General features: G+C 43.5%; 1 protein-coding gene across 3 annotated transcripts in view; it reads right to left on the reverse strand.

The window, feature by feature from the left end:
• Positions 1-22,856, reverse strand: part of MYO18B (myosin XVIIIB) — a 402,342-nt gene that overhangs the window by 134,042 nt on the left and 245,444 nt on the right. For all 3 annotated transcript variants that reach the window (XM_069961327.1, XM_069961329.1, XM_069961328.1), the window contains 3 exons: positions 7,930-8,053; positions 4,315-4,515; positions 1,931-2,041 (listed from right to left, as the gene is read on the reverse strand). In XM_069961327.1, coding sequence (XP_069817428.1) covers positions 1,931-2,041; positions 4,315-4,515; positions 7,930-8,053 — 436 coding nt within the window. The remainder of the gene's footprint in view (positions 1-1,930; positions 2,042-4,314; positions 4,516-7,929; positions 8,054-22,856) is intronic.

Here is a 22,856-nt window from a genome sequence, read left to right on the forward strand (position 1 = left end):
CTGATGGGACAGTGAGGGGAGAGACAGGACTGATGGGACAGTGAGGGGAGAGACAGGACTGATGGGACAGTGGGGGGAGAGTGAGGACTGATGGGACAGTGAGGGGAGAGACAGGACTGATGGGACAGTGAGGGGAGAGTCAGGACTGATGGGACAGTGAGGGGAGAGACAGGACTGATGGGACAGTGAGGGGAGAGACAGGACTGATGGGACAGTGAGGGGAGAGACAGGACTGATGGGACAGTGAGGGGAGAGACAGGACTGATGGGACAGTGAGAGGAGAGACAGGACTGATGGGACAGTGAGGGGAGAGACAGGACTGATGGGACAGTGAGGAGAGAGACAGGCCTGATGGGACAGTGAGGGGAGAGACAGGACTGATGGGACAGTGAGAGGAGAGACAGGACTGATGGGACAGTGAGGGCAGAGACAGGACTGATGGGACAGTGAGGGGAGAGACAGGACTGATGGGACAGTGAGGGGAGAGACAGGACTGATGGGACAGTGAGGGGAGAGACAGGACTGATGGGACAGTGAGGGGAGAGACAGGACTGATGGGACAGTGAGGGGAGAGACAGGACTGATGGGACAGTGAGGGGAGAGACAGGACTGATGGGACAGTGAGGGGAGAGACAGGACTGATGGGACAGTGAGGGGAGAGACAGGACTGATGGGACAGTGAGGGGAGAGTCAGGACTGATGGGACAGTGAGGGGAGACTGAGGACTGATGGGACAGTGGGGGGAGAGTGAGGACTGATGGGACAGTGAGGGGAGACTGAGGACTGATGGGACAGTGAGGGGAGAGACGGGACTGATGGGACAGTGAGGGGAGAGACGGGACTGATGGGACAGTGAGGGGAGAGACAGGACTGATGGGACAGTGAGGGGAGAGACAGGACTGATGGGACAGTGAGGGGAGAGACGGGACTGATGGGACAGTGAGGGGAGAGACGGAACTGATGGGACAGTGAGGGGGGAGAGACAGGACTGATGGGACAGTGAGGAGAGAGACAGGACTGATGGGACAGTGAGGGGAGAGACAGGACTGATGGGACAGTGAGGGGAGAGACAGGACTGATGGGACAGTGAGGGCAGAGACAGAACTGATGGGACAGAGAGGGCAGAGACAGGACTGATGGGACAGTGAGGGGAGAGACAGGACAGATGGGACAGTGAGAGGAGAGACAGGACTGATGGGACAGTGAGGGGAGAGTCAGGACTGATGGGACAGTGAGGGGAGACTGAGGACTGATGGGACAGTGAGGGGAGAGACAGGACAGATGGGACAGTGAGAGGAGAGACAGGACTGATGGGACAGTGAGGGGAGAGACAGGACTGATGGGACAGTGAGGGGAGAGACAGGACTGATGGGACAGTGAGGGCAGAGACAGAACTGATGGGACAGAGAGGGCAGAGACAGGACTGATGGGACAGTGAGGGGAGAGACAGGACAGATGGGACAGTGAGAGGAGAGACAGGACTGATGGGACAGTGAGGGCAGAGACAGGACTGATGGGACAGTGAGGGCAGAGACAGAACTGATGGGACAGTGAGGGCAGAGACAGGACTGATGGGACAGTGAGAGGAGAGACAGGACTGATGGGACAGTGAGAGGAGAGACAGGACTGATGGGACAGTGAGAGGAGAGACAGGACTGATGGGACAGTGAGGGGAGAGACAGGACTGATGGGACAGTGAGGGGAGAGACAGGACTGATGGGACAGTGAGGGGAGAGACAGGACTGATGGGACAGTGAGGGGAGAGATAGGACAGGGGGTAAGTGTAAATTCTTCTCCATGGAAAAATAAGACATTCCCTGAAAATAAGACATAAAATATAAGACACTGTCTTATTTTATATGTATAAAATTCTGACATTTTTCCCCATAATGTTAGAAATCCTATATTGCACCAAAACTGATTCACATACCCGTCTTTGGCATGACTGACGAATATCCTCTAATTCCTCTTCTTTATCTTCTAGCTCTTTCAACTGCATTTGTTTCATCCTTTCAATTTCCATTTCAAAACGGACACGCAACTGTTGCAAACAATAGGAATCATGTTACATGAGCTGCACGGATATGCTGCGTGCACTGAGATTTCTATTCCATGTTCTTAATTCACAATATGGCTTTGACAGCCAGTTTCTGCTTAGCTATACAAGTATAATGTTATAATAATCTTATTATAACAACTTTCTATACAGCTGATGATGACAATCCCATGAGAGCTAATAAGGTAACAATGGAAGCTGTCGCAAAGCTTTTCCTTTCCCTGAAATTGTAACAGAAAAATCTATGCTTAATGGCCCATATGTATAAGTCTTGCATGGCGGTACATAGAGAGGGTACGAGTCCATCATACAGCATGCAAGAGTTTTATCATGGGTAATAAGGTAGTGTGCTCTAGTACTATAGGCTAAACTAAATGTACCCTATGGTGGCTCAAAGGAAACCAATGTTACCTTGTAGTCCTGGGGTCCAGGGTTCAAATTTGACTAAAAATGACACGTCATGGGTTTTCTCTCAAAAATATGCAAGTCTAAGGGCCCTATTACACAGAGCGATAATCAACCAAACCGTACCCATCCGGCCGATTATCGCTCCGTGTAATAGAGACAACGATCAGTCCATTACAACGATCATCGGCTGATCGCTGATTTACTTTAGGTTTGGACCTATAATCTTCAGGCTCCGACCACGCATCGCTACGTGTAATAGCGATACACAGACGTCGGCTGACAATTTGCAAACAGTATACATTACCCATCCATGCTCCGGGGCTCCTCTTGCAGTCTGTATCTTCCCGGAAGAAGCAGACCGCAAGAGGAGCCCTGGAGCATGGACGGGTTATGTATACTGTTTAAGCAAGGACTGCAAGGACATCGGTGACAATGTCCATGCAGCCCTATTTAAACGATTAATCGGGCCGTATAATGGGCCCAGTAAATGGTGCGTTTACACAGAGAGATTTATCTGACAGATCTTTGAAGCCCAAACAAGGAACAGACTATAAACAGGGAACAGGTCATAAAGGAAAAACTGGGATCTATCCTCCTTTTAAATCCATTCCTGGCTTTGGCTTCCAAAATTTGTCAGATAAATCTGTCTGTGTAAACACACCCAAACAAGCTCCGATCTAGTGAATCGAAGCTTGTTTACAGTGATGATCAGGCTCCCATCGGCCTGTGTAATAGTACCCTTAGTCTAAGTTCCCACTACCAGATTTTATCAGGACTAGCCGGTCCTTTATTAATAATGACAGCCGCAATAATGGTCATGATTATTTGCGGTCATCATTACCAGTAGACGGACGCCTTTCTACACCAAAGGATAGCATAGAGCGCAAAAGTGGTAAATAATTATTGCAGTATTTTTACCTCAAAATTACATCTGTATTTTACCTTTATTTTATGGTGAGTGAACATGGCCTTAGGCTATGTTCCTGCATAGTATTTTTGCTCAATATTTTGCAACCAAAACCAGGAGTGGATTGAAAACACAGAAAGGCTTGTGTGCGCCTGCATCAGAATTCACCACTGCACGCAATGGAGCGTGCGGCCGGAGCCGTACACTCCATTGTGTGAACTGACAGGTTCTCTGCGGCCGCTATTCAATGAATAGCGACCGTGGAAAACTGCTATTTCAGTTTTTTGCGCGGCTGCTAGCGATCCCAGCCAAAGTGTATACTACGTATATACACTTCTGCTAGCGATCCCAGCCAAAGTGTATACTACGTGTATACACTCTGGCCGTTATTCCATAGACAGCTGCACAGTGTAAGCTTCATATTAATCACGGCTGTTGTTGCAAATTGGCAACAACGGCCGTGATTTCTATGAAGCTTACGTAGGGTGAACAAAGCCTATAGCTACATTCTAAGTATGTAAAAATGACGACCGTCTTTCATAATTAAGTCCGTCACTGTGCAAATAACATCTGTTATTGGTAAAATAATGGATGTTATTTGCACAAAGACGGCTGTTATTATGGTGTGAACCTAGCCTATGACACAACACCGGCAGAAATTGTAGCTGAAGTCTATGCCGGCCCTGATTTTAGTGAAAGCAAACGGACAGGTCAGATATGGCTGGACTTAAGTAGAGGTGTGTGCCCCGCATGGGCGGGGAATTAGCTAAGACCAGTGTATGAGACGCTGTTCTTAAAAAAAAAAAAAAACCCTATAGCTTTGTATTACCAGAAAAACACATTCTATTCATTCAGTACATCTATACATAAGAAACAGAAAAGCTGCGAGTTCAGTACTATGTAATGACTATTGTTCCAGCATTCCCAGGTGTAGGAGCATTACCTGATCGAGACGCTGGATGGAGTTGGCTTGCTCTGCCAGCTGTTGGTTCTGCTCAGCCGCACTGGATTCCAGCTCCCACACTTTCTTTTTCAGGGAAATGACGGAATTACTATCCATCCCACTGCAGGAAGATAAATCTTTTATCTGAGTCTTCAGAACTTCCAACTGCTTGGTTAAATTGGACGTCTCCAGCTCCTTTTGCTGTGGGAGAGAAGGATTATGTTTACTAAAAGAGTCCTGTATGAACAAAGGCTTTTCTTATGCTTGGTGCATATATTAACAACTCAAAATCTTCAAAATATTCTTTAGGGTGCCTTCACACGTACCGGATCCGTTGCGGATTCCATGCTGCGATTTACAGCGAAATCCGCTGCGGATCCTGCTATAGTGAAGTTCTATGGGGTCACATACCTGCAGCGGAATTTTCATTCCACTGTGGATATGTGACCCGGCCCCTTTAACCCCCCCCCCCCCCGCCATTCCTCTTCGGATATGTGACCCCATAGAACTTCACCTTGCCAGGAGCCGCAGCAGATTTCGCTGCAAATTGCAGTGTGACATCCGCTGTGGATCCTGTACGTGTGAAGCTACCCTAAAAGAGCGCAGTCTCCACTTAAATCTACTGTAACTTATCTGCCATAGGTTGCAGTTGGTTTATAGTGAATGTAACCCTTTAGTGGCTGTTTCGAACATTTGCCTTATAAGGTTATATTCACACACAGTTTTTAGGCCATAAAGTGCCCAATGAATTGGCTGTCTAACAGTTTAAAAAAAAAGCTGAAAAATAGCCATTTGAAAATGCAGCAATGTTTGAACATAGCCTAAGACTAGGGAAAACGTTGTCCCAATCCCAACTGCCACAATCTCTCACCGCTGTAGCTTTTGTGTGTGTGTGTGTTCTGTCACTGCTGCTCATTTTGTGGCCTTCTGTCTTAGGGCCCTTTTACACGGAGCAATAATCGGCCGATTTAGTGAAATAGAGACCATGATTAGCCGATAAAATGATCAACAATTGATTGTTGCTTTAGGCCCAAATCTAAAAACATCAGGCACCAACCGGGAATCGCTATGTGCAATAGTGATGGGCAGCCGGCGGCTGACGATTGTGCAAACAGTAGACGTTACTTATCGACGCTCCAGGGCTCCTCCTGCAGTCTGCTTCCTCCCAAGTCCCTGAATAATGAGGACTCTGCGCACCACGCTCTAGTCCTCTCCATTATGTGCTTGTGCTTAATAGTCCTCGATATTCATGAGCACCATATACTCAACGGCCGTGGATTGGCAGCTGCTTTCCTATACTGTGAAGGGGTATTCTGTTATTTTAACTTATCAGAAAATAGTTTTTAAAGGGAAACCTGTTGAGGTCCTTACAAGGTACTGAGGATGAAGGTAAATTTTCCATGTGCCATTTTTTGGGAATTTTGTAGTTTAAACCATATGCAAATAAGGTGGTTTAGAGTACAGTTCAAAAAAGAGACTGCAGCACCGGCTCCCCTGTGCTGGCGTCATTCTATTCATGTGCAAAACTGTACTGTACTGATGGTGCATTCACTTTAAATAAATACCCCAAGACATATAACTTACTGATATAGGGCTATGTGATATGATAGCACAATACTGCATTCATGAGAAGATCCTGGATAACCCCTTTAATGCAGCTAGTAGAGTAAGAGAGGAGCCTGGAGTCGACTTCTTCACATAAGTCACACATCATTGCAGTCAGAAAAATAAATGTGCTTACAGTTTCCCTTTAAATTTTTATGGAACGCTATCCCGGCCTTGAGTTCTTTGTTGACTTAAAGCATTGACTTTTTTTTTTTTATCAATTTTTTAGTGAAGTACGAAGGCCAAAGAGGAGCTTGTTTAGTTATATTTACGACACAGTTTTGTTTATTCAAGTACATCCATGGAAGTTTCAATCTGCACATGAATTATTAATATGAAGTTATTAGTAGAATCACATTCGGCTTGTGTCATATTTTGTTGAGTTACGGAGCGGTGTTTGTTCCTAATTTGTCCTTCTATTTATATCCCTAAGTTGTAGAAAGCTGCACTTCTGCCTGGTGCTAATAGCCACTTACCTTGTGTGCAGCTGGCTGGCTGCTAAATCTTGTATGCCGGGGAAAGTTATCTTTTGCACTAGTCTACATTTTTCTCGAAAAGTTACAGCCATTCGCTCCATCATTAGAGTAATAGCCTGTCTGTATGGGTGGAATCACCTAACCTTCCTATCCCTCTCCAACAAAGGTATATAATTAGTGAGGACCGTATCCTTGTTACTGTGCAATATATAAGGATTCCATCTTTTACCTGTGGCTGTGACCCATACTGTGCACTTTCATCCAATACAGATCCAACACAGCCAGTCCAATTATCCAAGGCATCTTGGTAAAACATGTGGCTCGTGCCCCAAAGATAGGGGATTTTTTCATGAGCAGAGTTGAAGTTATTTGAGGAATTAAGTTGGTAATTCTAGTATTAACATTATGACTTAAGATATGACTTGGAATCCCCTTTATACATCTCTTAGTTAAAGGGAAACTAAACTGCTCATGTGTCCCATTATGCACGGGGTGCTGAGGATGAAGGTAACTTACTTGCTTTCTTCCACATCACAGTTTTGATGCAGTTTGTACTTAAATTATTAGGCTAATAAGGCAGTTTGGTGCACTGGGGGTGGGAATACTGCCCCCAGGACACCAAACCATCCCTTTTTAATGAATATTAACGTAGCAGGCTAGCCAGAGGTGGGTGGAATTGGTGCACTGGGGGAGGTAATTTTCTTCTATTTAAAAATCTCATGTATACGGTACTTATCAGCTGCTGTATGTCCTGCAGGAAGTGGTGTATTCTTTTCAGTCTGATATGGTGCTCTCTGCTGCCACCTCTGTCCCAGACAGGAACTGTCCAAAGCAGGATAGTTTTTTTTATGAGGATTAACTACTGCTCTGAACAGTTCCTGGCATGGAAAGAGGTGGCATCAGAGAGCACTATCAGACTGAAAAGAAAAAAACACTTCCTGCAGAACGTGCTCTCTGCTGCCCCCTTAGTCCGAGAAAGGAACTGGTGGTGTTCTTTCCAATCTGGAGAGCCAGAGAGGTTTGTTTATGGGGATTTGCTCCTGCTCTGAACATTTCTTGTCTTGGACAGAGGTGGCAGCAGAGAGCACTGTGACAGCACATTCTGCAGGAAGTGGTGTAGTCTTTCCAGTATGACACAGTGCCCTCTGCTGCCACCTCTGTCCATGTCAGGAACTGTCCAGAGCAGTAGTAAATCCCCATAGAAAACCTCTCCTGCTCTGGACAATTCCTGTCTGGGACAGAGATGGCAGCAGAAAGCACTGTGTCAGACTGGAAAGAAAACATCACTTCCTGCAGAAGGTGTAGCAGCTGATAAGTATGGGAAGACTTGATATTTTTTAAATAGAAGTAAATTCCAAATTTATATAAATTTCTGAAACCAGTTGATTTAAAAGAAAAAGATTTTCACCGAAGTACCCCTTTAAATTCTATATGTATACTATAATATTGTGTTGAAGGATAGCCATTCAGTTTAGGGAGATTGACAATATATCGATCGCCAGAAAAATATATTTTTTTATTTTTGCAATCTCACCTCCAACTGTTGGCGGAGCTTTCCAACTTCCCATCGGCAGGATGTATTCTCCTGGGTCACCTTCTCCCGTAAGCTCTTCTCAAAGGCAGCCTCTCCGATGGCTTGAGCTAACTGCATATCAAACCTGCATGGAAAGAACCGTCCAATTACACTGTTTTCTTACACAGATCCGAAATAGGGAAAAGCGCTTCAGAAAATGTTACGGTAGGATTAGATGTGCAGCAAGTAAAATAGCCGGCTAAAGCAATATCATTAACTCGCCAAGTTACTTTCCAATACGTTTGTGAGGTGACATTTAACTTCTGTCACCATAAAGCATGATAAAACATCCCCGGATGGCAAAATGCTAGAATCATGAATCATACGTTACTGAAGAAAGTGACAAAACCATGGAAATTAGTCATTTCTATTCAAAAGAACAGTGCTTACATTTAATCTTACCGAGTCCTCCCTAAAGCACTGTTACCGATATCCAGCAGCTCGCCATTTATCTCCAACAACTTGTTATTTGGAAGAACAACTTTCTCACCGCAAACACAATTTTAGCATGCAGAAACTGTTCTTTTACTGACCGTGGTTACTCTTATCAGTGGTAAAAATACCTGGGTAATAGGAATACAATTTATAAGCATTCAAACGCACAAACATTAACTACACAGTGTATCTAGTAATATAGTACACCTATTAGTTTGTAGCTTTCTTTTTTTATACCACTTCTTCTAATCTCAAAGCAATGGATGTCGTACAATCAAAATAGGTTTCAGTAGGCGGTAAGTATTTCTTTTTTAGAATATGCAGCCTTCCCATCTATTGCTCATTAGACTGTATATGTAGTAATACTATAATATTATAATTATGGTCATATTATAGAAAATCAAAGGTTAGAACTAAAGATGAGAAAAGCGAATCTGGCGAATCAAGTTTCGCTGCTAATCTATTCGCTGTCAATTCCTGCCGATTCATTGAGGAAAGTCACAAAAAAAAAAAAAATGGCGGCCGCACATGCTGTCTGGAGCGTCACTGGACGGGAGAAAGGGATTAACCATAATCCCTAGCACCCATCCAATGGGATGTCAGCTCCCCTTCACCTTCTAGATAAGGTGTTTAGGTAACGGAGTTGGCCAGTGGGCTGTGTGTGGAGGAGAGAGCAGGATGGCAGCAGGCAGTTACAGCAGAGCAGGGAGAGACTAACAGAGTGATATAGGGACAGAGAGGAGAGGAATGGCGGAAATTGGATGATTGACTGGATGATTAACATTTATTAAATAGCGATTTTCCGATTATTGATACTTTTACCACAACATGCTTTAGCAAATTCGTCCTTCGGTAATAGCCCCAGTATTGTAGCTACTATAGTTTTGGCTGTTTTAATGAAATTCGTTAAGATTCAATTCGCAAATCTTAACAAGTTTTACCAAAAATTTTGAAACTTACAAAATGAATTTCCGGCTGCTTTGCTAAACTCAATTAAGAACAGTAAACACATTATGTTAGTCATGTTTATATTTTAATATATATACAGAGTGGTCCAAAAAAATGTATCCACTGTTTGAAAGTCCATAACTTGCAAACTAATTGACGGAGTTGTCTCATATTTGGTGAAAGTGTAGCTTAAAGTCCAACTTAAAGATATCACTGTAGGTGTTCGAAATGGTCACCATTCACATCCACACACCAACGATGCAGCCGAACTGCAGCACGAACTACTGACTGCAACGTGTTCAGTTCGATATTTGCACATGAATGTACGATGGATTCTCGAAGTTCATCCAATGTGCGTGGCTTTTGTCGATAAACAACGTCCTTTAGTGTTCCCCAAAGGTAAAAGTCCAGAGGAGTTAAGTCTGGGGAACGTGGTGGATACTGTACAGCACCTCTACGGCCTATCCATCTTCCTGGTAGATTTTCGTCGAGATACGCCCTAACATGAAGTTGGTAGTGGGCTGGGGCACCATCTTGATGAAAGTAAAATCTTCCGTCTCCATACAGGTCTCGGATGGCAGGTAAAATGGATGTCTGAAGCTTATGAAGGTACACCTCACCGGTAACTGTGCCGTCAAAGAAGAATGATCCAATCAAGCCCCGGTACGACAACCCACACCACACATTTACTCCTGGCAAATTCACGGCTTTGTCGACATGGACGTTCGGATTTTCGGCGGCCCAGTAGATGCAATTGTGGCGATTTACTGTACCATTGAGTTTGAACTGTACCTCATCAGACCACACAATCATCTCTGCAAACTCGTCATCGTTGCACACCATGTTGTTAAACCACTCGCAATGCTCCATTCTACGATTTGGGTCGTCTCGTTCATTGCGTGTAGCAATCAAGGGATGTAGCACTTCCACTTTGCTGTCTTCAAAATTCGCCGAACACTCGAGCGACTCACTCCAGTTTCACGGACACACTGTCTCAAAGACTTCTGTGGTGAGCGAGTGAATTGTTGTAACACACGAAAATGTGAAAACGGCCGTGTGAGACGGCAGAAACGTTGTTTGCTATTGTTTGCTGTGCTGCATATTTTGAAGATGGAATAAATCACACATTTTTTTCACTACTTCGGAGTGCTGTTGGAATACTTTTGCTATTTCCTTAATCCGTGGTCTGGATTCTCCAGCTGGCACCCACCAAACCAAGCTCCAAGCAGTGCTGCTGACATTCACGTTGTATATAGATAGATAGATAGATAGATAGATAGATAGATAGATAGATAGATAAGAGAAATTCAGAATGAATGCAGCACTCGTGTAACGATAGATGTGGTGCCAGGCGGTATATACCAGCGACCACCCGGTATAGCTAATATAAATCAAAAGAATACCATGAGTGCTGCGGTATTCTTCTGATTTAGATAGATAGATAGATAGATAGAGTTCAAATCATGAAGCAGCACTCTTTCAAACGATATGGGCGGGTGCCAGCAGATAGGTCTTGACTCCGGACCATGTGATTAACAAAGTAAAAATATTCCGCAGCACTTCCATTCAGGTGAAAAAATCCAAATTTATTTTGTGCAAAATATCATATAAAGAACAGGTGCATAGCACAGCAATAGTTCATAGGTGCGACGTTTCGACAACCTCACATTGCTTGAAAATGACAACGTGAGGTTGTTGAAACGTCGATAGATAGATAGATAGATAGATAGATAGATAGATAGATAGATAATAGATAGATATTATTGTTCATAAGTAGAACAGTTTACTTGTCTCTATTTATAAGGTGTTTTTGTCAAAATCATCTTCAAATCAGGTATAATCGGCATATTCAGTGTGTGTTGGTGCTTTATTAGCCCCAACTCTTTACCTTGAAGCGCCACCCCTTTACTATGTAAACTGAAAGGGAGTATAAAACAAGTGGAATCTGTGGTAAAATTGATGTAACATAGTTTTTTGGTGCAAATTTTACCAGATTTTGGAACCATTTTATGTACAGTATTCCTCCACTGAGCTCATACCCTCACTCTATGCACCAAATACAGGTCATGTTCCATGGATGTTAAAAACCCTAAAATTACTCAAATCTTTTGCAGAAGGTATCGTTGGTGGTTCAACATGTTGTTCAACATAGCCTTAGAACCTCCCTCGATACCGCTAATAAGCACTCCTATATACCGCAAAAATCTCTATCGGCACTTCAACAAGCTCCTCAATCCCTGAACATAATGAACGTCTGGCGCCTCCATTACCCCCCCCCAAAAAAATAAATAAAAAATAAAAAATAATAATAGAAATAAACTATATAATGTCTGGATAGCCAAGTACTTTTAATAACAAGTTTAGTGAAAATTTTGCATTTCACTGCACTCAAACATTCTTCATGTGCCTGAAATGTATATAGTTTGGGTTAACCCCTTAACCTCTTAAGGACAGAGCCTGAAATGGCCTTAAGGACAGAGACAAATTTTATGAATTTGACCAGTGTCATTTTATTCATTAATAACTTCGGGATGCTTTTACCTATCTGGCTGATTCTGAGATTGTTTTCTCGTGACATATTGTACTTTACATTTCTGGTAAATTGGAGTTGATACTCATAACGAATCTTTATGAAAAACACCAAAATAATGTGAAAAATTGTAAAACAATGCATTTTTCCAACTTTGAAACCTTTCTGCTTATACAGAAAATGGTTATGCCACATAAATTATATATTAAATAGCATTAGCAACATGTCTACTTTATGTTGGCTGCATTTAATAAACTATATTTCATTTTTTTTTAGACAATAGAAAGCTTAAAACATTAGCAGCAATTTTCCAAATTTTCAGTAAAATTTCAAAATCAGATATTTTTAGGGACCTTTTCAGGTTTAAAGTTTATTTCAGGGGACTGTGTGTTAGAAAGCCCCACAAAGCACCCCATTTCAGAAACTGCCCCCCCCCCCCAACTCTACAAAAGCAGATTTTATTGTAATCCAATATCTTTCATAATGATAAACCTATTAGCAGAGAAATGCACCCCAATATTGATTGCTCCGTTTCTGCAGTTTATAGAAATACCCCATATGTGGCCCTATTGCGCTATTTGACGCAACCACAAGCCTCAGATATAAAGGAGTGCCTAGTGAATTTCAACGCCTCCATTATATTTGGTCATTTTTGACTGTACCACTTCAGGTTGGCAGAGGCTCTGGGGTGCCAAAACCTAAAAAACACCCCTAAAGGGACACCATTTAAAAAACTTCACCCCTCAAGGAATGTAACAAGGGGTGCGGTGAGCATCTGGACCCCACAGGTGCTTCACAGATTTTCAGAACAATGTGGTGTAAAAAAGGAAAAATTCTATTTTTTACACTAAAATGTTGTTCTAGCATTCATTTTTCATTTTTACAAGGGGATAAAAGAAAAAAAAAACACCAAACGTGTAGCGCAGTTTCTCCCGAGTACGGAAATACCCCACATGTGGACATAAAGTGCCAAGCGGGCACCCGCATGGCGCTTTATGTCCACATGTCGGGTATTTCCGTACTCAGGGTAAATTGCTCTACACATTTAGTTTTTTTTTTTATCTTTTAACCCCTTGTGAAAATGAAAAAATTAAGACAAGATCAATGATTTAGTGTAAAAATTAAACATTTTTTACACTAAATGTTGGTCTAGCCTTAGGGTAATTTCCCCTGAGTACGAAAATACCCCACATGTGGACATAATGTGCCATATGGGCACAGAGCAAGCCACCAAAGGGACAGAGCGCCATTTAGAGGCTGGAATGGAGGATGGAGGCCATGTCGCAATTAAAAAGCTCCTGTGCTGCCAGGACAGTAGAAACCCCCCACAAGTGACCCCATTCTGGAAACTAGACCCCATAAGGAATCCAACAAGGGGTACAGTGAGCATATGGACCCCATTGGTGACGGGCACATATGTGGAACATGTGCCGAGAAAATAAAAAATAAAAATTTTTCATTTTCACAGCACAAATGTGCCCGTCACCAGGGGGCCATATCCCCACTGCCCCCCTTGTTAGATTCCTTATGGGGTGTAGTTTCCAGAATGGGGTCACTTGTGGGGGGTTTCTACTGTCCTGGCCACACAGAGGCTTTCAATTGCATCATGGCATCCAACAAGGGGTACAGTGAGCATATGGACCCCATTGGTGACGGGCACATATGTGGAACATGTGCCGAGAAAATAAAAAATAAAAATTTTTCATTTTCACAGCACAAATGTGCCCGTCACCAGGGGGCCATATCCCCACTGCCCCCCTTGTTAGATTCCTTATGGGGTGTAGTTTCCAGAATGGGGTCACTTGTGGGGGGTTTCTACTGTCCTGGCCACACAGAGGCTTTCAATTGCATCATGGCATCCTGCTAAATATTAGGGCTTTATTACTGCTTCTGATATGTTCGGATCGTGCCGCAAGCTACAGTAGCTCGGGCAGCAAGGGACCGGAAGAGGGGGGTGCTGGTATAAAAGTTATCCCCGTACGGGTGGTAACCTTTATCCAGCACTGGGAAGATCAGTTCCCGAATGATCTCCCCACTAACTCGGAGGATTGGGGGGGGGGGCATCTGGGGGCTGGATTCGGGTGTCCCTTCCATCATACATTTTAAGGGTACGTGCACACTGCGGAATGGAGAAGGATAACCCTTTGTGCATTCCGCAGCTGGCAGCCGCCGGCTGACTGATGGAGGCGCGCGTCTCCTCTCGTGTCACACTCCATTCTATGCCCTCTGTCCAAAGAATGAACTTGTTCATTCTTTGGACGGACTACGGAATCCGCCCGTGCATAGGATGGAGTCTATGACACGGGTGGAGACGCACGCCCACATCAGTCCGCCGGCGGGTGCCAGCTGCGGAATGCACAAAGGGTTATCCTTCGCCATTCCGCAGTGTGCACGTACCCTAAATCTGTAAGTGTACCCTGAGGTACTCTCACAGAGTTTGGAGAGTTTCACACCATACCGTCATCTCTTATTGGGACGGTACTGGCGGAAAAGACGTGTCTGGGGTGCAGCGTACGCTATGCTACCCCCAGACACGTCACTGGATGATGAGGATGAATGGAGGAAAGAAGGATCCCCACATTCATCCTCACTGGCTGTTTCGGTGTCGGAGGCAATAATAACGTATGCGTCCGACGCCGAAAACACCCTGGAGGAGATCTTTATACGGGGATTGGTATATGGGGTATGTAAATGTGTAATGTAGTGTAGTGTAAAACTTTATTTCATGTAGTGTAATGTAGTGTAGTGTTTTTTACGTGTTTTTTTGACAGTAAGAAAAAATATCCCTACGCCAAGAAAGGAGTTGCTGATAAATGCCGCACTTATGTGCGCCACTTATCAGCAGACAGTGGCGGTAGGATGTAGGGGGAAAAAACGCCCCTACGCCAAAAAGGAGGAGTTTCTGATCAGCGGCGCACTTACGTGCGATGCTGATCAGCACTCAGCGGCGTTAGGGTGCAAAAAAAAAGAAAAAAAAATTGGAAAAAAAATAAATAAAAATCTTTTTAACCCAAAGCAACTGATCAGTGAATGATATTCACTGATCAGCCGCTACGGGGCAGTAGAGCGACGCTGCCGGAGATTGCTGAGGCCCGCCAAACCCGAGGACCCGAGTGTTTACGAAGATTTCCGACGCTGGATGACCGAACCCGGAAATGACGCGGAGAAGACGCGAGGACGGCGCGGACCGCAGATCGTCGCTCCGGACGCCCAGTTCAGGTGAGTATGGTACACCTGCACCACACACACCTGTTCTGCACCCCTCAGCTACCTAGCTGAGGGTTGCAGAACCCGGTGACACTGTTTTTTTACAGTATGATCGCCGTGATGGGCCGGCCTATCATGGTATCACGGTACTGGCCGGCCTATCATGGCGATCGTAGGGGTGGCACCGCGGCCATCTTTAGTGGGGACACTAATGGCAATTGGTGCTGTCTCGGACAGCACCAATCGCCAAGCTGTTTTCAGCTGCTATATGCTGATCTGTATTGATCAGCATATAGCAGCGATCGTCGGCACAGGAGGGGTTAACCCCGTGCCGACGAGCAGAGATGGCCTGCTATACATTATAGCAGGCCATCTTCCCCGACTGCTGTGTGTGAACACACAGCGATCGGGGAAACATCAGGCGTAAGTATACGCCCGTTTGCGTTAAAGCCCACCCTGCGGGGGAGTATACTTACGCCCGATGTCGTTAAGGGGTTAAGGACAGAGCCAATTTCGATTTTTGCATTTTTGTTTTTTCCTCCTTGTGTTTAAAAGGCCATAGCACTTACATTTTTCCACCTAGAAACCCACATGAGCCCTTATTTTTTGCGCCACTAATTGTACTTTCATAAAGTACACTGGAAAGCCAGAAAAAAAATAAATGATTATTTTGTTTATTTGGGGGGGATTTGTTTTTACGCCATTCACCCTGGGGTAAAACTCACTTGTTATATATATTCCTCATGTTACAATTAAAATGATATATAACATGTATAACTTCTTTTATCTGATGGCCTGTAAAAAATTCAAACCATTGTTAACAAATATATGTTCCTTAAAATCGCTCCATTCCCAGGCTTATAGCGCTTTTATCCTTTGGTCTATGGGGCTGTGTGAGGTGTCATTTTTTGCGCCAAATGTTTGGTATGGGATTCCCAGTGCGACAACTCTTTGAGATAGTAAATCTGGTAAGCCATAGTTTTCCACTCTTCCATGGAAGGAACATTTTGGGATAACCAAGGGCTAGATCAAAACAATCTCGCTATGGTTGGTAATTATTGCAATAGGTATATTTTTGACTTTAGGATCCAGGGCCAAAAAGGCCACTTCTGGACAGGAAAAGATATTTGTTTCACAAATAGAGTTACTTACTACAGGTGTCGGATATAGAACAAACCCATAAGAATGGCAATGCTAATAGGTCTGTGAGAGTGTCCTTTGGTCTGTTCGGGATTGCCAACAAATATCTGAGTTAGGGCCCTATTACGCGGGAAGACTATTGTGTGAAAAATCGTTATATAGTTCGTATTTAAACGATTATCGTTCTGTGTAATTGCAGACAACGATCAAAAACTTATACCATTGATTATTGATTTAGATCTTAACCTAAAATCATCATTAATTGTTCGCTGTAATTCCACATTCGTTCGCTCAAGTTCCGCATTTGTTCACTAATCGTTCAGTGTAATTGCACATTGTTCATTGTTTTGCTGGGATCAGAAGGAATAAACGATCATAGTAACAACTGCAATAACGATCGTAGTAACGATCCTAACTAACGACTATTGTTCTGTGTAATATGGTGAACAATTTCAGGTTAACAATAAACAATCTCGTTAGAGATCGTTTACCATTAGTCGTTGATGGTGCGTTTACACAGGCAGATTTATCTGACAGATTTGTGAGCCAAAGCCAGGAACAGACCATAAACAGGGAACGGATCATAAAGGAAAGACTGAGATTTCTCCTTTTTTCAAATCCATTCCTGGTTTTGGCTTCCAAAATCTGTCAGATAAATCTGCCTGTGTAAACACACCATAATCATTAAAAATCGCTCCGTGTAATAGGACCCCTTAGTCGGGCTTTATTAGAAAGTTACACCAGGCATCTAACCGCCTAGAGATCACTATGTTTCGGTTCTTTTAAAAAATAACACACCTAAATGTTCTGTGTGAACTAAGAAGTATTGAATAGGGTAAAAGTTTTACCAATATCTTTTCCCATAGTTTTAGGAAAGGCGGGTTTGTATGTGGGTGGGGAATATTTAAAGGGATTTTATACCAACCTATAATTCCCCACCATCACCCCAAAACCGCAGGTATTGTTGGTTAGCTGCCATCAAGTCCTTTCCTATCATGGGATTCAAATGGCTCTTGGTGCCTTTTTAGGGGTAAAAAACGCATTTCTAACCCAGAGGAGCAGTGTCAATGAAGTGGAGCCTAGAGTGTCTGTGCCCTAGGCCTGCAATGCCTCTCAGGTAGGGATGGTCCGAACCGAGTTCGGTTCGGGTTTGTACGAACCCGAACTCTCGGTAATGATTCCCGCTGTCTGCCCGCTCCGTGCAGCGGGCGGATCCAGCGGGAGGACCGCCTGGAAAACTGGGATACAGCCATTCCCAGACAGCGGGAATCTGATGCCGAGCGTTCGGGTTCATACGAACCTGAACCTCGGAGGGTTCGGACCATCCCTACTCCCAGGTCTTCCTCTTTGCTCTCCTTGTCTTCAGCATCGCCACTGGGTAGAATTTCTCCTTTGTAACTCCTCTGAAGAACTTATGAAGTGCTTCTCTGGAGTACATGTGCTTTTTCACCCCAAAGAAGGCAATTTAAACGACGAGACAGGAAAGAACTTGATGGCAGATAACCATCAAAGCAAAGGAACTTGTGGTTGGGGGGGGGGGTACAGATTCACTTTAAGTATTAATCTTTAACGTTGCTGGTGAACAAGTACCACCATATTTGAAAAAAAAAAAAAAAAAAAAGATCCTTCGGATGAAATTAATACTTTGGCATAATGTAAGGCAGTGAGTTAAAATATGATCATGTGAGTATATGACAATTTTTATTATACTGTAAAGAAGGGGGCAGCTATCAAAAGCAAAGAGCAAAGTTTCTCATAAATTGACAGATTTCTTCTTTTCTTTTCAGCTACGGAAATTCTTACAAAATTGCCAATCGTTAACTTATTTGAGCAATTATTGTGAATAACTGCAAAACATGTAATAGAGGATGTTTAGTTGGTGAAGCCGCACAAAGGGTAGAAACTTCTAAGGGGAAATCACTAAGTACTTTCACCGAAATTGAAGGATTGTGTCCTGATTGATGAGAAAAGGAATGTAAGACTAGCAAGTAGCAGAAATCCAAGTAACTGTACAGTCACCGCTTATTGAGTAGAGAGACCAATTCCTTTAGAGCTCGGCAGCTCTGAAAGTTCCCTCTTATATTGACGGCCTGAGTGCTGCTTTTCCTTCTGTATTGTTTGTGATTAAAAAAAGGAAATTCCTTCTGATAACATTGGAAATAGAAGGTCATGAAATACAACGTCTGGTATTGGCGGAGCTACATTAAGTCTCCTGTAAATATCACAAAAGACAACAGCCCCTCTTTCATGTAAATTACCTGAAAAACATGTACAGTAGATGCTTAATATAGAATCTTTCTAGCAAGGTATTAGACAGGGATGGGTTTGTGTGGGGTAAAAGCTTAACTGTGGGGACTCCATATTGAACAATGGAAAGGCTGCTTCACACCCACCTCTATCAAACTGGATGGATAGGACTTTATCTTACACTAGCAGACCTATTATAGTACTGTACATGCATGTCCATCAATATAATAATAATAATAATATTAATATTAACAACAACAACAACAGATTGGTGCATAGGAAGAGAGGACCCTGCCTCAAAGGCTTACAAACGACAATTTACGTCTACAAGACTAGAATTCATTAAAAAAAAATAACCAAAAAACAAAACAAAACTGGACTAGCTTGCATCGAGCTACACATATAGCGAGAACAGCTCCACTGTTTCTGTATCTAACAAAGATTTGTATTAGACATATATGTGATAACTGTTGGATGCTGGTAGTTACCTGGGCAGGTGTTGTGTTGCCGCTGCGGCACTTGTCACAGCTCTCGGCTTGGTATATGCCCTACCTGGATCCCATCACATGCTCGTTGAAGAACAGTGTAGGTGCAGGTGTAGTGCAGAGGAATCACAGTCCAACTGTAACCTAAACACGTTGGAACCTTTACTGAAAGGTTTCTTAAAGGCACAGGACACGATAAACCTCTTTTCATTAGCAAGGTGCAGTAACAGGTTAGCTTGAAAGTAGTCCCTTTTATACTTCGGATGTACTTGAAACAGTTGGACTCACTGATTTAGTAGGAATAATGGGGAAGATTTATCAAACATGGTGTAAAGTGAAACTGGCTCAGTTGCCCCTAGCAACCAATCAGATTCCATCTTTCATTTTCCAAACTGTCTTGGAATCTGATGGGTTGCTAGGGGCAACTGAGCCAGTTTCACTTTATACCATGTTTGATAAATCTCCAATGAATATAAAATCTTAAAGTGATATTGTCTCACACCCCTCCCCCCGTTACTCCACACCATCCACAAGCTTAGATGCTGCACATTTAATATATACCTGTATAACTCTTGTCTGTGTCTTCTTTCTGCTCTATAATTACTTCATTTTATCGATGGACAGTGTCATCTAAGCGGGGCTTCACAGCAGTTGGGCCAACTTTCCTATATGGACAGTGGCTGTTAGGCTCCTGAGTGAGTAGAGTGCCTAGCTGCCATGAAGCCCCACCTAGGTGACACTGTCCATCGATAAAATAAAGCAATTTTAGAGCAGAAAGAAGACACAGACAAGCTTTATACAGGTATATATTGAATGTGCAGCATCTAAGCTTGTGGACAGTGTGGAGAACAGCACATAGAGTAAGGTGACTATATCACTTTAAGAAAGTCTCTTGTTTCTTGGATAGACTTGTAAATCACTGCTCTAGCAGGTACACAGGCTTCAAAAAAATTAAATGGAATTTACTTTGAGGACAGTGGGCTACCTTAAGAGTAGTATTTGAGAGAAAAGTACCTGTATCCACGGCTATAAAGATCTGCCTATTGCTGGTTGAGGGCAAAGAGTGACACAAATCCAGGAACACAGGCCCTGCTATGTGGGTAAGCTAGCCATCGGATTTCTCCTTAGGACCTAGCGAGTTGCAGCACAGTCAATCGGCTTCAATTGCTCTTTCCAAAATGCTGATGTTCTAAGGCTCCTGTCTGTTATTAGAGCACTTGAGAGGAAGAAAAGATAGCCCCTCAGCATGGATAAGTCCTTGGTCACCACAGGTTTCATTAGCCCAGGAACTCTTTGTGGAGAATCAAGAATAAACTTGGGACCCCACAGATGGCCCTAGACAGTCTCTCAGATGAGACACTCTTGATAATTGCTCTGAGTCTGACTTAATCTAACTAAAATATTGAGCGGAGTAATCTACTCCACAACTATATAAAGGCTTCAGGGAGCTAACTGATTGGATGTTCCACCGAGACTGTTCTAATTCATGCTGTTAAAACAGGCCGTGTTGATTGGAACGCGTGCAGTGTTGCTTTGAGTGAATAAACATTAAAGAGGAAAGAAGCGAGTGTTGGGATTGGGAAACAAACTTTCCTTGGCGTGCCGGTTGGTTTATACTTATACTGATTAAAGAAGAGGACATAGGAAGACTGTGAGTATGTCTTGTGATAGGTTAACTCAATAGAGGAGGAAATAGTGTGAGGTACACTCAAGAGGGATTGGTTCAAAGTTGGTGGCAAAGCATGACTTTGGTCACATTTACACTTAATCCTTTTCACCTTTCCTTTTAGCAGTGCCTGGCAATAATAAAACAAACTGCGCACCATCTAGTGGCAGAAGTGCAATAGGACACCTTCAGCCCAGAAGACTTGGTAATACCAACCAACACAAACATACAGAACAACAATGATACACCTGTTCTAGGACATTGCATATACATTTTTTTGTCCTTAGATGCATTAAAATATGGTTGAAAAGGAATTCTATCTTTAAGCAAAGAATGGAGAGAGAAACTGTGTGAGTTACCATATGGTGCCTGTACACAGTATAGCTTTAGGTATACCTTCCCAAAATAATGGTTCTTTAATAGATCATGCAGTGGAATATGCCATTCATTTGTTACAGTCAGATTTATAAAGGAATCTATGAGTCAGTACATGAAACTGCAGTCATACAGACACAGTGAGGCAGCTCGGAGTACAACACAGAGGTTCTGCTGAGTCATAAACCAGCCATCTGCATGAGGGGTTAGGAGCCTTGTAATACATATGTTACTAGGTACAGTATGCAGAACTTGTACTGCTACTTAGGAATAACAATACCTTTCCTATAAATAGGAGAAACTTTATGAATTTGAAGTTTTAATTCTACAACTTTTATGTATTTGGGGGATTGATAAAAACGGAGACAACAAGGGTCTGATGTGTCAGATAAATCTGTCTGTGTAAACACACCATAAGAATAAAAGCTCAGCCATGATTGCTATGGAGAAATCACATAACAAATTGAGCACACAGCATATAGACCAGTCTGTATTTGAATTCTTTATATCATTATATTTCTGTATTGGAATTCGGTTTAAGGTTATGTTCACACTACGTAAAACTACGGCCGTAGTTCTCGCCGCAAAACTATGGCCGTAGTGGGACATAGTTTTATTTTTAATGGGATCCCTGCCGGAGCGTACACACATCGTATACGCTACGGCCGGGATCCCGTGCGGCGCCGTAAAAAATGACATGTCAGTTTTCTGCGGCCGAAATTCTGTGAATTCCAGCCGCAGAAAGACCTGTCAGTTCACACAGTGAAGTGAGCAGCTCCGGCCGCTCGCTTTACTGTGGGTTATGGGAAGCTCTGATGCGGGTGCACTAGCACGGAAGGGCCGGTTGTTCACGTACTGTGAACATAGCCTAAAGGAGTACCCCAGCAAAAATGTTTTCTTTCAAATCAACTGGTTACAAGAAAGTGTAATCTCCAGTCTTCCAGTACTTAAAGCGGCTCTGTACCCACAATTTGACCCTCCCAAACCACTTGTACCTTCAGATAGCTGCTTTTAATCCAAGATCTGTCCTGGGGTCTGTTCAGAAGGTGATGCAGTTATTGTCCTAAAAAATACTTTTAAACTTGCAGCCCGTGCCAAACGGTAGTATCTGTGCCCTAACTTTGCACAACTTCTCTGTCCCTCCTTCCCACCCTCCTCATCATTAGGAATGCCACTGAAACATTTTCTCCATGCTGAACACTGCACAGGTCCTTAACGATCCAGCCCATGTGCCGGGTAGAGATAAGCGGACCGTCAGACTTTTGGTCCGACGGCATCGGCGCTCTCTCGTCATGCTTGTGATCCCGGCCGCATAGTTGCGACCCTGCGAATATGTGGCCAGGATATTCCAGGGATTTCAACATCGATTCCCTGGAATATCCTGGCCGCATATTCCCGGGAGCGCAACTATGTGGCCGGTATCACAGGCATGACGAGAGAGCGAACTGCTTTCGGACCAAAAGTCCAAACAGTTTGCTCATCTCTAGTGCCGGGCTGTCACAGGTGAGGAATAGGAGACAACCTGCCTGGAGCATTCCTAATGATGAAGAGGGCGGGGAGGAAGGACAGAGAGGTTGTGCAAAGTTAGGGCACAAATACTCCCGTTCGGCATGGTTTAAAAGTATTTTTTTAGGACAATAACTGCATCACCTGCCGAATGGACCGCAGGATTAAAAGCAGCTATCCGAAGGTACAAGTGGTTTGGGGGGGTCAGATTGTGGGTACAGAGTCGCTTTAACAACTGCTGTATGTCCTGCAAGAAGTGGTGTATTCATTCCAGTCTGACACAAAGCTCTCTACCTGGCTACCTCCTGTTGGCTTGCACTCCACCCATGTCCCAAGGGTGCTATAAAAA

The sequence above is a fragment of the Dendropsophus ebraccatus genome, chromosome 3 (genome assembly GCF_027789765.1).
Source record: "Dendropsophus ebraccatus isolate aDenEbr1 chromosome 3, aDenEbr1.pat, whole genome shotgun sequence".
Taxonomy (NCBI): Eukaryota; Metazoa; Chordata; class Amphibia; order Anura; family Hylidae; genus Dendropsophus; species Dendropsophus ebraccatus.